We start from the raw sequence: 11,162 nt of genomic DNA on the forward strand, positions 1-11,162 counted from the left end.
CACTGTTCTTCACGATAACTTCATAGGCAGTTTTTAATGCTATGGCATGGGCAAGTAGAGGAATATATTCTAACCAGACAATGAAAATAAGCAAACGGCCAAAAATTCAAAATTTTGTTGAAGGGTATTTAAGCTACAAGCATGGTAGTGGCCTTTCCTGCCTTAGGAACAATTTTCAATTGAAAACTTGTGGAGTACTGTATACCTCTATCTCGATAATTAGTCTTGAAGGCTTAAGAACAAGGAGGAACTTTGGATCTGAACTAAATCATCTTAACAAGATGTTAGGCAAGTATTCGTTGAAAAACCTCTCGGAAGTATGCAGTCGCAAGTCTTTTCTATATATATTATCAGAGAAGCCTCTACTAAATAATAGGGATTAGCTTGGCGATAAAGGATAAAAGTAAAAGGATCGATTTGTTGGAAAAATTGCAAAAGTCAAATATACATATTTGGCAATTTCAACCCCCTGTGTTTCGGATATTTTTTTTGTAAACATTCTCGATATATGCATGGATGGAAAGGCTAGACCTTGTATTTTATATTAATGAAGTATCAAGTATTAGTTTAGATAAATAAAATAGATATTAATGTGTTTAGTAAAACACCTCAATTTCATATACATTCGTGCAGCATACTGTATGTATTCACTACAGTAAATAATGTCAAAATTTAGCCTAACTACGGAATATGAATAGCTACAATCTTGGTTTTCTTGCCGCAGCCTTGTGTACTATGCATATTACAGTATATAATTTTTAAATTCAATTAACTTTGCCGTTGTCGTTTGCGGCTAGCAGGAATGTTCTCTGGGATAAGCTCGCGAGGATACGCAAATTTGCTTGTTAACACTGTGCCATCGACAACAACGACAGGGTCATCAGCTGCTTGTGACTGCTTGGAAAGAAATTTGGTCGAAGAAGTTACGTATAAATAAATTGTATCTTGTGGGAGGGTCCTCTGCGATTGACATAATAGAGGTTTTCCGGCACAACTTCTATAAAAGTTGATCATGGATAGATCTCCAATTTTCTTATCAAATAAATCCCAGAAGCAGTGCGTTAAGCCATCATATTTTGTCTGCGATATCTGACCCAAAATAAGTAATCCCTCGAGATTAACCCCAACAAAATCTAAAGTGGTATGTCCTACTGAGAGGATTAAAAGATCGCCATTCTTCAGTTTGTTAGAGGTTATTTCTATTTCAGCTTTAGGTAGGCGCTCCTGTTGTCGTACACAAAGAAACTCCAGTGCCACCTCTGTCTTCAATGGATTTCCCATTGAATCCTTCACTGGTACAATCACCGATTTTCCAAATGGTTGGAAAGCAGACAAAAAAGCGACTTCAAGAGCATACCAGGAGGTTTGTGGGAATGAAGCCTATAGTCATTTTTTTAATCAAAGTGGATATTAAAAAATAATAAGTATGCCTTTACCAATTCACTGATAAGCTGTGGTCTTTGTAAGTTGAACACAGACAGAATAGCCTCCTTTGCTTGACGACAAACTATTTTGCCATCATTACTGATGAGACCAGCAGCCTCAAACCCATTACCACAAAAGTTGAACGAAACAATTCCTCCCACAATCAGACGTGCAATGAATTGTAATTCAGATATACGCGTGAGATCATCAACATGACGAGCAAGTAGACTTTGAATTCGAGCAGCGTAGTACTGGCGCAAATCAAAATTAAAGGTTGCAAGTACAGCATTAGGTAGAAGATTAGTTGATGCCAGTTCTTCAGTTTGATTTTCGTCTTTCTGTCTATATATGTAGAGGAAGGTTAGATAATGTTAGGCAACAAAATTATGATTTCTTACTCAAAGGGACACCAAAGCTCAAATAAACGACATACATTACGCGCGATATTGCCAGTTTCTTTCTTAATTTGCTCGATTAAATCAGGGGTTATATCTTTGTAAGTATATATTAATTTAGAGGAGGTATTTTAAGATAATTAAGATTTAGAGTATGAACTTACCTATATCCATGTTATATACTTCAAGGAGATACTGAATAAGAAAATGTAAATCCTTGTCATTAAGTTTTGTTGTAACCGTTGTCAACCGGTCGTCACCATCTGAAAATGCCATATTAATTAAAGAGGATGAAACAGCGACAAGGAATAGGCCTAGATTGACTGAGAAATTCGAAAAGTTTCCAAAACGTCTTGCGATGGGGTGATCCGATATATCGTTGGTAGATTTCTCTATAAAGGCATTCCACTGGTCAACCGCTATCAAGACTGGAATACTTAATATATGAAAACAAAGATGGGTCATTGTACAAACTTGAAAATACGCTTCATTATTATTTCCGCTCACCTTTTGATTCTTCTTAAAAAATTTACATAAAGCAGGAAGAGATCTATACATTCTTTCTCGTTGGCCGGTTCATTGTGCTCAAAATTTTCAAGTAAATCAAAAGCTCCTTTAGCTCCACGGTCGGCATTTGCTAATTCTTTTAATCGATTTTTTGACATTTTCAGTTGATGATCAAAAATATCCCATATGGTGATTACAATTTCTTCGTCGGACATCAAACGCTTGGCTAGGGAATACTATCAAATCAATAAAAGAATTCAAGTATAGAATAAAGATAAGAATAGTTACCTTTAGGAATATACAACACCAACCAATCTCTTTTCCTAGCTATATAAACAGTGTAAAGCATGAGGCAAGTTTTACCAGTTCCAGCTGGCCCCCGAATTGCATTTTTCATCTGGCGTTTTTCAGCTATATCAAGTAGTCTTTCGATCTTGCTCATTACAGGTAAATGTAGAAGATTAACGCTATTGTCGGGGGATGTTTCTAGCTCTTGACTAGCAGCTTCTGGCAATAAAGATTCAGGACCTAGATCTATCTTCACCCACTCAGGTACCATGCTTTCTTGCTCTCTCTTTGTATTTGATCTCTCCAGAACTGAAACATCACAGGCTATAGACGAATTGGTAATTTCTATATATTTGGTATAAAATTTGGTTATCATATAGCAAGAAAAAGAATAATTTTCATAAGATGGATACTATTATTAGGCATGCTTCACAGTGGAGTTTCGATTAATGTACAGGCAATTTTCTCGCATCATCATATAATAAATCCAAAATAATGATTCCTTTAGTCACGTGTTACGTTTCGTAGTAGTTTCAGCTTGTCTTATACTTGTGACTATTCGTGACATCATCATTATATGCATATACATGTATATAATATATACATGTATATGCATATAATGATGATTTCTTCCACTCTTGAATCCCCTAATTAGCAGGATAGAGAGGTCTGCAACAGCGTTAGAAGTAGGAGGGACCTCAGAGAGGGAAAGGTTTTGGCCCACAAGTTAATAAAATTAACCTATTTCCTCTGAGGAAATCAACAGTTGTTACAAAAGTATTTCTACTTTTGGACTCCTCTATAATAATATAATAAAATATAATAAAAGAACAAAGAAAAAGAAGTAAGGACCAGAAAACAAATAGCAGAAACTATATAAAGATCAAACAATCGAATGATAAAATAATGTTATACAAAATAACAGTTAATAAAATTAGTATTACGCTCCTAGGCCATTTATGGCTTAGACCTTAATAGCGTCATGATGGCAAAATTAACATCATGACAGTCCATGCTTCACGATGATACAGTGGGCCCCGTTGCGCTTCGTCGCGAGCCAGGGAGAGAAGCGCTCTAGATATGTTGGCTTCAAATGCCCGGTCTCGTCGATAATAGAGGTCGAAGGTCGAGGACGATGACCAATTTCCTACGGTCACCACTGCATCTATATCGAGCTTTCTCAATGCTAATATGGTTCCGGTTTTCCGTGCATCGTGGGCTCTCGCATTGGGAATCGATAACCCAAAAATGGTCTTGATCCAGCGTGGAATATTTGTCGGTCTGGCTGGACGGGCTAATTCCGGGCACAGAAATATGCTTGGGCCTTCCAGGAGTTTTCCTTGGGCTTGCCAGCAGTTGCGATATTCGATAAAGCATTTTACCGGGCATAAACGCGGATCGGGGTATCGATGAACGTGGAACGGTTTTATGACGCGCCGGTTATTCCTTGTCTCTTTTGGAGCCACAATTCTCCTTTTCATGGTATCTCCTTCTATTCCTATAGATTGGAGATCCATACGGTGGAGATCTGAAACTCTCGAGAACGTGACGAACGCCAAGAGCCATGCGAATTTGTACGTGAGATCGCGCATTGTAAGATCCTCGTTCGTCGCATTCTTGAAATGCTCCAAGATGGGTCGGATGTCGATAGGGTCTTCGGCCAGGTTGATAGGCGGAGCTAATCTATCGATGGCCTTGAGTAGGTCGGAAACAGTTGAGTCCAAATGAAATTGTTTCCCTCTCTAGAGCTCATCAATAGCTGATCGATAAAGGCGACACGAACCCGCTGATTTCCCGAGCTCATACTGAAGAGCCAAAAAGTTAGCAATTGCCGCAGCGGGAGCAAGAAAAGGAGGGACTCCATTTTCGTTGCACCATGTAAACCATTTCCTTTGAGCTGAGAGGTAGCTACGATGCTTTCCCGAAGCCTCCTGTTGCTCTAGAACGATTCTTTGTGCCCCTAATGACAGACCCTTCGAACGCAGTTCCTCCCTGAGATGCGCCAGGCGGTCAAAAACCACGACTTGTTCTTGAGAGGATGTTTCGTCAAGGGGGTGGCGATGCGAATTGCTTTCCGCGGAATCTTGATTGGCCCCGCTATCTTCAATTGTTGTAGTAACGGGAACCATGGGGCTGAAGGCCAGTAGAGGGTCACCAATGTCAGGTCGACTTGTTCGATTACCACTTTGCGCAATATTTGAGGTATCAGTGCCCACGGGGGATTGGCATACGGGTTCTTCTCTCTGCGCCAATGTTGAACTGGCGCCTCGGTCGCTGCAGCTCCCGGTTCGGGTTGCCATGAGAAGAACCGTCGAACGCGTTTCGTTAATCTGTCTGCGAAAAGATCGACTGTATGAGGTCCCCATGCCCTTTCGATCTTGTTGAACGCGCGCTTGTCGATGTACCAGGCTTGGCTTGTCCTGATCTCCCGAGAGGCTGCGTTCGCTTTCGTATTCAGACTGCCTGGAATGTGCTCCACGACCAATTGGATGCGTCGCTTCAGGCAGGACTTCCAGATTTTCTGTGCAATCTCGTTGAGACGGGGTGAGCGAGTCCCCCCGAGATTGTTGATGTACGCTACGGCTGTGGTGTTGTCTACCCGGATTAGTAGGGTCGTATCCTTGAGGGTCGGAAACGCTTCTAGGCATAATTCCACTGCTTTGAGTTCCTTCCAGTTGATGTGGAACTCCCTCTCCTCCTGGGACCAAGGGCCCCCGATCACCGTGGATTGGAATTGCGCCCCCCAGCCATTGTCTGAAGCATCGGTTGTAGCGTATTTTGTGGGAACTGGAGGCAGAAATGATCTCCCGTTCCATTGTTTGAACTCTTGTGCCCACCAATCGAGTTCTTTCATCCCCTGCCCGGATATTGTGAAAGGTGAAACCCAGTCGGGGTTAGCTTTTAGCGCTGCTGTCAGGGTCATCATCAGCGAGCGTAAGAATAGTCTCCCCGGCATGATCGCCGGACATGCCGCATTTGCTGCCCCGAGGAATGCTGCCATCTGTCGAGGAGTAGCCGATCCCACCCTGGCGAGTCTGTGGGCCACTCGCGATATGTCTCTGACCTTCTTTCGCGGGAGCCTGAGCGTCATATCGACCGTGTTGATCCTGAAGCCTAAGTGTTCGATCTCCTGTGTGGGAGTGAGAGCGGATTTCTCCCAATTCACCAGAAAGCCATGCCTCTCCAGGATATTGATAAGCTTTTGCGTGTGCTCCCTGGATTTCTCTATTGTCGGAGATGCGACCAAGAGATCGTCCAAGTTTGCGGTCACCCTGATGCCCGTCTTCCGGCATTCGGCAAGAAGGGGACGTAGGACTTTGGTAAAAATCCTGGGTGAAGAAGTTAGTCCGAAGGGAAGAACTCGGAATTGATATTTCTTGCCTTCCCATATAAACTGGAGATATGTCCTGGATCTCGCGTGCACCGGAATGTGGAAGAATGCGTCTTTGAGGTCTATGGATGTCATCCAATCGTGCCTCCGGATAAGTGGCAGGATGGATTGGAGGGTCTCCATCTTGAACTGCTCCTTCTTCACCGATAGATTGAGGTGGCATAGATCCACCACTGGCGCATGTAAAAGTACAGTAACTAATATATTTTTAATTTATCGATAATCGATCTCGGATATTTTTACTTAACGTATAAAATCATTTGTAGAACTTAATTACGTCTACAGGCAAACAACGACGGCATGGAACAAGCGAAAAAATTATGAGCGATCCAGCAGACCAGAAACAGTCAAGGTCCTGTTAATCGAAAAGTTTTCGACCTTCTTTTCGTTTTCATACAAAAATAACATGATTTATGCGTATAGCGGTTCTGCGGGAGGCGAAAAAGCCGAAGTCCACCAGAAAATAGGATATCCTATATCCTATCCTACAAAAAAGGATAAGAGGGCGACGAAGCGGCCTCCGAAGCGTAATGAGGAGACAGAAGAGAAGAAAGCACCAGGGGTAAAAAGGAATATTACAAGGATTGAATCACCTGAGCGAGCGCTAGATATCGAGGGAGTGTGCAAACGGATTATTAAGTTGGCGGTCTGATTATACAGTTTATTTGGATGGGGGCTGGAAGAGGGAGAGGGGGAAGGGGTCAAAAGAAGAAATGGAGTCAAGGAATTATGTTTTCGTTCTTGTATCCAAGAAAGTTTGATTTAAGCCGGGAATTCCATCCCACTCTCTTGTCAGTCTCCTGTGGATTCCTTGACTACCATTTCTTCGAAGCTTAATGTACATAATTTTATACATAGATTGTATTTTTGGGAAAAATTCCTGGTATAGGATAGAGGTTCGGGAGTAATGGTTGATTACCTCAAAGGAAATAGGTTTATACTGCTAGCGAGCAAAACCTTTCCCTCTTTGAGGTTTCCTCCTGCCTTCAAACGCCGTTGCAGACCCCTCTATCCTATTTATTAAAGCGTTAAGGGGGTTTAAGAGTGGATGAAAATGCCGCTAGCACTAACCAACTGTATTATAGGGTTTTGAATATGGCCTAAGGAGCGTATGATGGTAAGTATGATGGTAAGTATTAGGTTATATATTAATATAGTTAATAAAGTATATATCGAGGTAAATATTAAGGTTAGTATTGGGGGAGGTATTAGGTTAGGTTAGTAAATAAAGAAAAACTTACTAGAGGAAGGGAGAATTTTAATGGTGGTTTTTAGAAAGCTACTACAAGTGATTGTGTATCGATTGCACTAAAAATGAGAGCTCTAGGATGGATATTCGCAGAGTTATTAGCACTCAAATATTTTGCTATAATTCTGGAGATTTATATCTAAATAGATAGGTCCAATCAAATCCCATAATTCTTATTTCTATATTTCTGATTCTGTCTGATTTTTTGTGGAAACTCCCATTTATACATATAATGATGATGTCACAAAATAGTCACAAGTATTATACAAGCTGAAACTACGAAATATAACAACCGTCATCAAATCCATAATATAAGAAAAGTTTGAAACTACTGAACAATTGGAAATTTTTTTTAATTGATTCTAAAGACTATAGTTTCTTCAATAGAAGAGCCCCTCTAATCAACCTCTATACTGTTGCACATTTTATTGATCATTCTAATTCCAACTGATATCATTAGAAGCAGGTTTTCAAGAGTGCGAAAACTGTGGTTACGCTCATTCTTGTTCTGGTTGTAGTTCTGGAGCAAATTTTATGGACTGTGAAAATGTGTCTGAGGAGGTAAATCTTCCCCAAGTAGGAGACAATAATCAAGAAGGGTCAAGTAACAAGAAGAATACCAGTACTTTGGTGATTGACCTAAAAAAGTTTAAAGGTTTTCCGGTTAACGATCAGAATGATTTTCTCACGCTTCGTACCAGACCTGAATTTGTGTATTTCGATCGTACACAATACCTATCAACACTCGAAGATATCTTCACACAAGACGTGCTTCTTTTTCTACGTCCACGTCGCTTTGGAAAATCGCTAACTCTTAGCATGCTAGCCTACTTCCATGGTCTTGAGCACAAGCAGAATTATCATAAATTATTCAAAGTTCGGCAATTTTACTTGACCTACTCAAATTTGGATCTAATTTTCACTGCAATCTATTTTTATCCAGGGTCTTGCTATCGACCAAGATGTCCAGGCTAAAAAGATTAATCCTGGCCAATACTTCATCCTTTCCCTCGATTTCGCAGGTATTAACCGTTCAAGCAATCTCGATGTCGCAGAAAGTGAGCTCGAGAAATCGATGATCAGCTCTATTGAGAATTTTACAGAATCTATGCCACTTACTTGGGAAGTAAATCGAGTGCACAATTAATAAGTGAACTTATCGACCCAAAGAGTGCTATTATGAGTCTTAAGAGATGTGTTGGTGTAGTCAAAGAAAAGCTTCTAACGGTGCCCGAAGAAGATAGTAGCCACCCACTGGCTGGTGTAAAAGGAGTAGGGAAAACTATCTTATGTTGACTTTCATTTACGACCATTACTCATGCAGAATTGGTTTACAGATTTATCTTCTAGCTGATGAGTACGATGCTTTTAGCAATGAATATCTCAATATAGATAACCATGACGCGTGGGAGGCTTTGTGTGAAAAAAAACAGTCGCTACTTAAAGGTTTTTGGGCTTGTGTAAAGCAAAAGAGGGGATTACGACAAATCTACAAATGCTTTATCACCGGAGTGACGCCACTCTCGTTGGCCGACCATACAAGTGGCTTCAATATTGCAACAAATGTGTCGGATGAATATGAACTTTCTGGGCTATGTGGACTTAGCAAAGAAGAGGCATTGGCCGCTTTGCATCTCCCTGGCATGTGTAATTCACCTCATGAAGTCAAGGAACGTTTCCAGTACATGGAATATAATTTCAATGGCTATCTATTTTCCCCATCATCTGAAGTTTCATGTGTCTTCAACACAAACACCTGTTTGGAATATTTTCAAGTAAGTTTTAGAATAACCGAAATCCTTCAACAAGATTATCCATGATTAACTCTTCTATGGCAATTATTTTTACATACTTTACCAGCGTTTGCGGAGAAAAGGACCGGTTGAATCTTTTGATCCCTCCAACTCCGAAACATCAGAGAGGTTGCTCCAAATATTAGCCTCGTCCCCTAACTCAATCACGATACTTGAAAACATTACCTCTCAAATAGACGCGACCTCAGATAACACTACTTGGGATGCCAAAATTCCTTATGAATCTTTAAAGAGCGAATTCAGCTTTTCACATCTGGTAAGCAATAATATTGTTCAATATGCCCAACAATAATAATCATACTTTGCTTGCATATTTGTGTAGATGGGTACTGAAAAAAGCGAAGCAGCTTGGCTAAGTTTTATGCGCTATATTGGAGGTCTTACTTATGATAGCCAGAGACCAGAAAAGTATCTTCGGATTCCGAATAATATCACTCTAAAACAATTCGCTCTAGCAATTTTAGACCGTTACCAGCTTCGTGTTACAGATATTGAGAGTGCACTCCAATCTATTGCATCAAGTGGAAATATTTTACATTTAATGAGTTGCTATCAAAGGCTAATGAGCAGCCGCGACGTCGGCTACGATGACTTTAAGAAGAATGAAGAACAACATAGAGACAGTCTTTACTTTTCTGTTTTCAAAAATCCGCTTCTTCGGCAAAGATCTGTAGAATTTCGAATTACAAAGGTAATTATCAGTCTTTTCGTAATGTGGCAATCATTTTGCTATATAGATAGAGTAATATTTTGCTACATATTTCTACAGGCAAATGGCCAAAATGGGCGGGTCGAATTATTGATTGAGATACCAACCACAAAACATGTAGTAATTATCGAATTTAAAGTTATCCAAATTGATTATCTTGATATTCGATCCGCACTTGAAGTATCAGGTCATGAACGTGGTCGGAAAGCATATACTCTTGGAGAAATTAATGATACAGATGCATTGCTCAATCTTAAATTTAACCGCAGAGACCGATTTCGGCCTGGACAAACTATTAAAGAGTGGGTACAATCAAATGACGGACCGTACGAACAACTGTCTAGTTATTGGAATAGTCGCGAAATAAAAAATTTACGCGACAAGTATACAGCATTTGCCTATTTGGTTATTATCATTGGCTCACGCAAAATTTTAATTTGGAATATGGCCGATAGCAGCAAATTTAGCGAGCCTATGTTGGGAATGATTTAGTGTTAGGAAATACACTGGCCTTAAAAATTGAGCCCACGAAGGTATATTTTTGACTATTAATTCTTATAATTTGCTCTACCTTAAAAATATCAATTGGCGATACACAATGACGATAGCTCTACCCTTGCACTAAAAAAATTACTACATGGGTTCTAATATAAATCCCTTATACAAGGGTTATGAATCTGAATTATGCACCCATCATTCTCACAATTTTTGCGCCAAACCGCTATAAAAATTTTATTGTTCATTTTCACAAAAAATTAACAATCTTTAGCTAAATCAATTGTTATTGTAAACTGCCTACATTTTTATCTTTTCAAGAATACGGTAACTTGCTAGGCATACTCCAATGCAGCAAATCTCGGAAACAATCAAATCGATTATAATCTCATTTTGTAATGTGGGTATATTTAGCAGAGAAATCTCGTATCAGCTCGGGGTAAGCTACCATACCGTCAATAAATATCGTAGAATACGCGCTCCAGAACCTTCTAAACCAGCTTCCGGTAGTCCACGTGTTCTTATTGAGAGACAAGAGAAAGCCTTCGTACGAAATTTCAAGGCTGGAATAATATGAGGATATACCTGACGCAAAAAAACATCTTAAGAAAGATTACAACTTCGATTTGTCATTAACACCTGAAAGGAACACGCTGAAGCGAAACCGAATGTGCTCGAGATTGTAGAGAAAAAAGCCGTGTTTAAAAGTTAGCAATAGGAAGTTCGACTAGCTACTGTACATATCAACCGAAACTAGAGTTTAGATGATTGAAAGTGTAACATAAAGTACCTCCGGAAAGTTTTGGGGCATCTCTTTATTTTTAATAAATTAATCATATTTCCTGAAAAATTTCTATTTCAAATAAACACTATTTATGTTTTAAGAACT

General features: G+C 39.8%; 4 protein-coding genes across 4 annotated transcripts; 2 read left to right on the forward strand and 2 right to left on the reverse strand.

Annotated features, from left to right (window-relative positions):
• Window positions 1–768: 768 nt before the first annotated feature.
• VTP21DRAFT_1113 (uncharacterized protein) lies at window positions 769–2,096 on the reverse strand (the record flags this gene model as incomplete). Its single annotated transcript, XM_069390542.1, has 4 exons — window positions 769–1,380; window positions 1,437–1,767; window positions 1,824–1,917; window positions 1,985–2,096. The coding sequence occupies 4 exons, from the start codon at window positions 2,094–2,096 to the stop codon at window positions 769–771; spliced, it is 1,149 nt and encodes a 382-aa protein (XP_069251234.1).
• A 1,499-nt stretch (window positions 2,097–3,595) lies between these two features.
• VTP21DRAFT_1114 (uncharacterized protein) lies at window positions 3,596–6,414 on the reverse strand (the record flags this gene model as incomplete). The annotated part of the gene is made up of 3 exons (XM_069390553.1): window positions 3,596–4,309; window positions 4,588–6,203; window positions 6,345–6,414. 3 exons carry the CDS (start codon window positions 6,412–6,414, stop codon window positions 3,596–3,598), a joined length of 2,400 nt encoding a protein of 799 aa, XP_069251235.1.
• A 1,375-nt stretch (window positions 6,415–7,789) lies between these two features.
• On the forward strand, window positions 7,790–8,402 carry VTP21DRAFT_1115 (uncharacterized protein; the record flags this gene model as incomplete). The annotated part of the gene is made up of 2 exons (XM_069390564.1): window positions 7,790–8,131; window positions 8,199–8,402. The coding sequence occupies 2 exons, from the start codon at window positions 7,790–7,792 to the stop codon at window positions 8,400–8,402; spliced, it is 546 nt and encodes a 181-aa protein (XP_069251236.1).
• A 32-nt stretch (window positions 8,403–8,434) lies between these two features.
• Window positions 8,435–10,270, forward strand: VTP21DRAFT_1116 (uncharacterized protein; the record flags this gene model as incomplete). Its single annotated transcript, XM_069390575.1, has 5 exons — window positions 8,435–8,527; window positions 8,593–9,030; window positions 9,116–9,325; window positions 9,392–9,760; window positions 9,839–10,270. The coding sequence occupies 5 exons, from the start codon at window positions 8,435–8,437 to the stop codon at window positions 10,268–10,270; spliced, it is 1,542 nt and encodes a 513-aa protein (XP_069251237.1).
• Window positions 10,271–11,162: the final 892 nt, after the last annotated feature.

Source organism: Calcarisporiella thermophila (assembly GCF_041956535.1).
Source record: "Calcarisporiella thermophila strain CBS 279.70 unplaced genomic scaffold VTP21scaffold_11, whole genome shotgun sequence".
NCBI lineage: Eukaryota > Fungi > Calcarisporiellomycota > Calcarisporiellomycetes > Calcarisporiellales > Calcarisporiellaceae > Calcarisporiella > Calcarisporiella thermophila.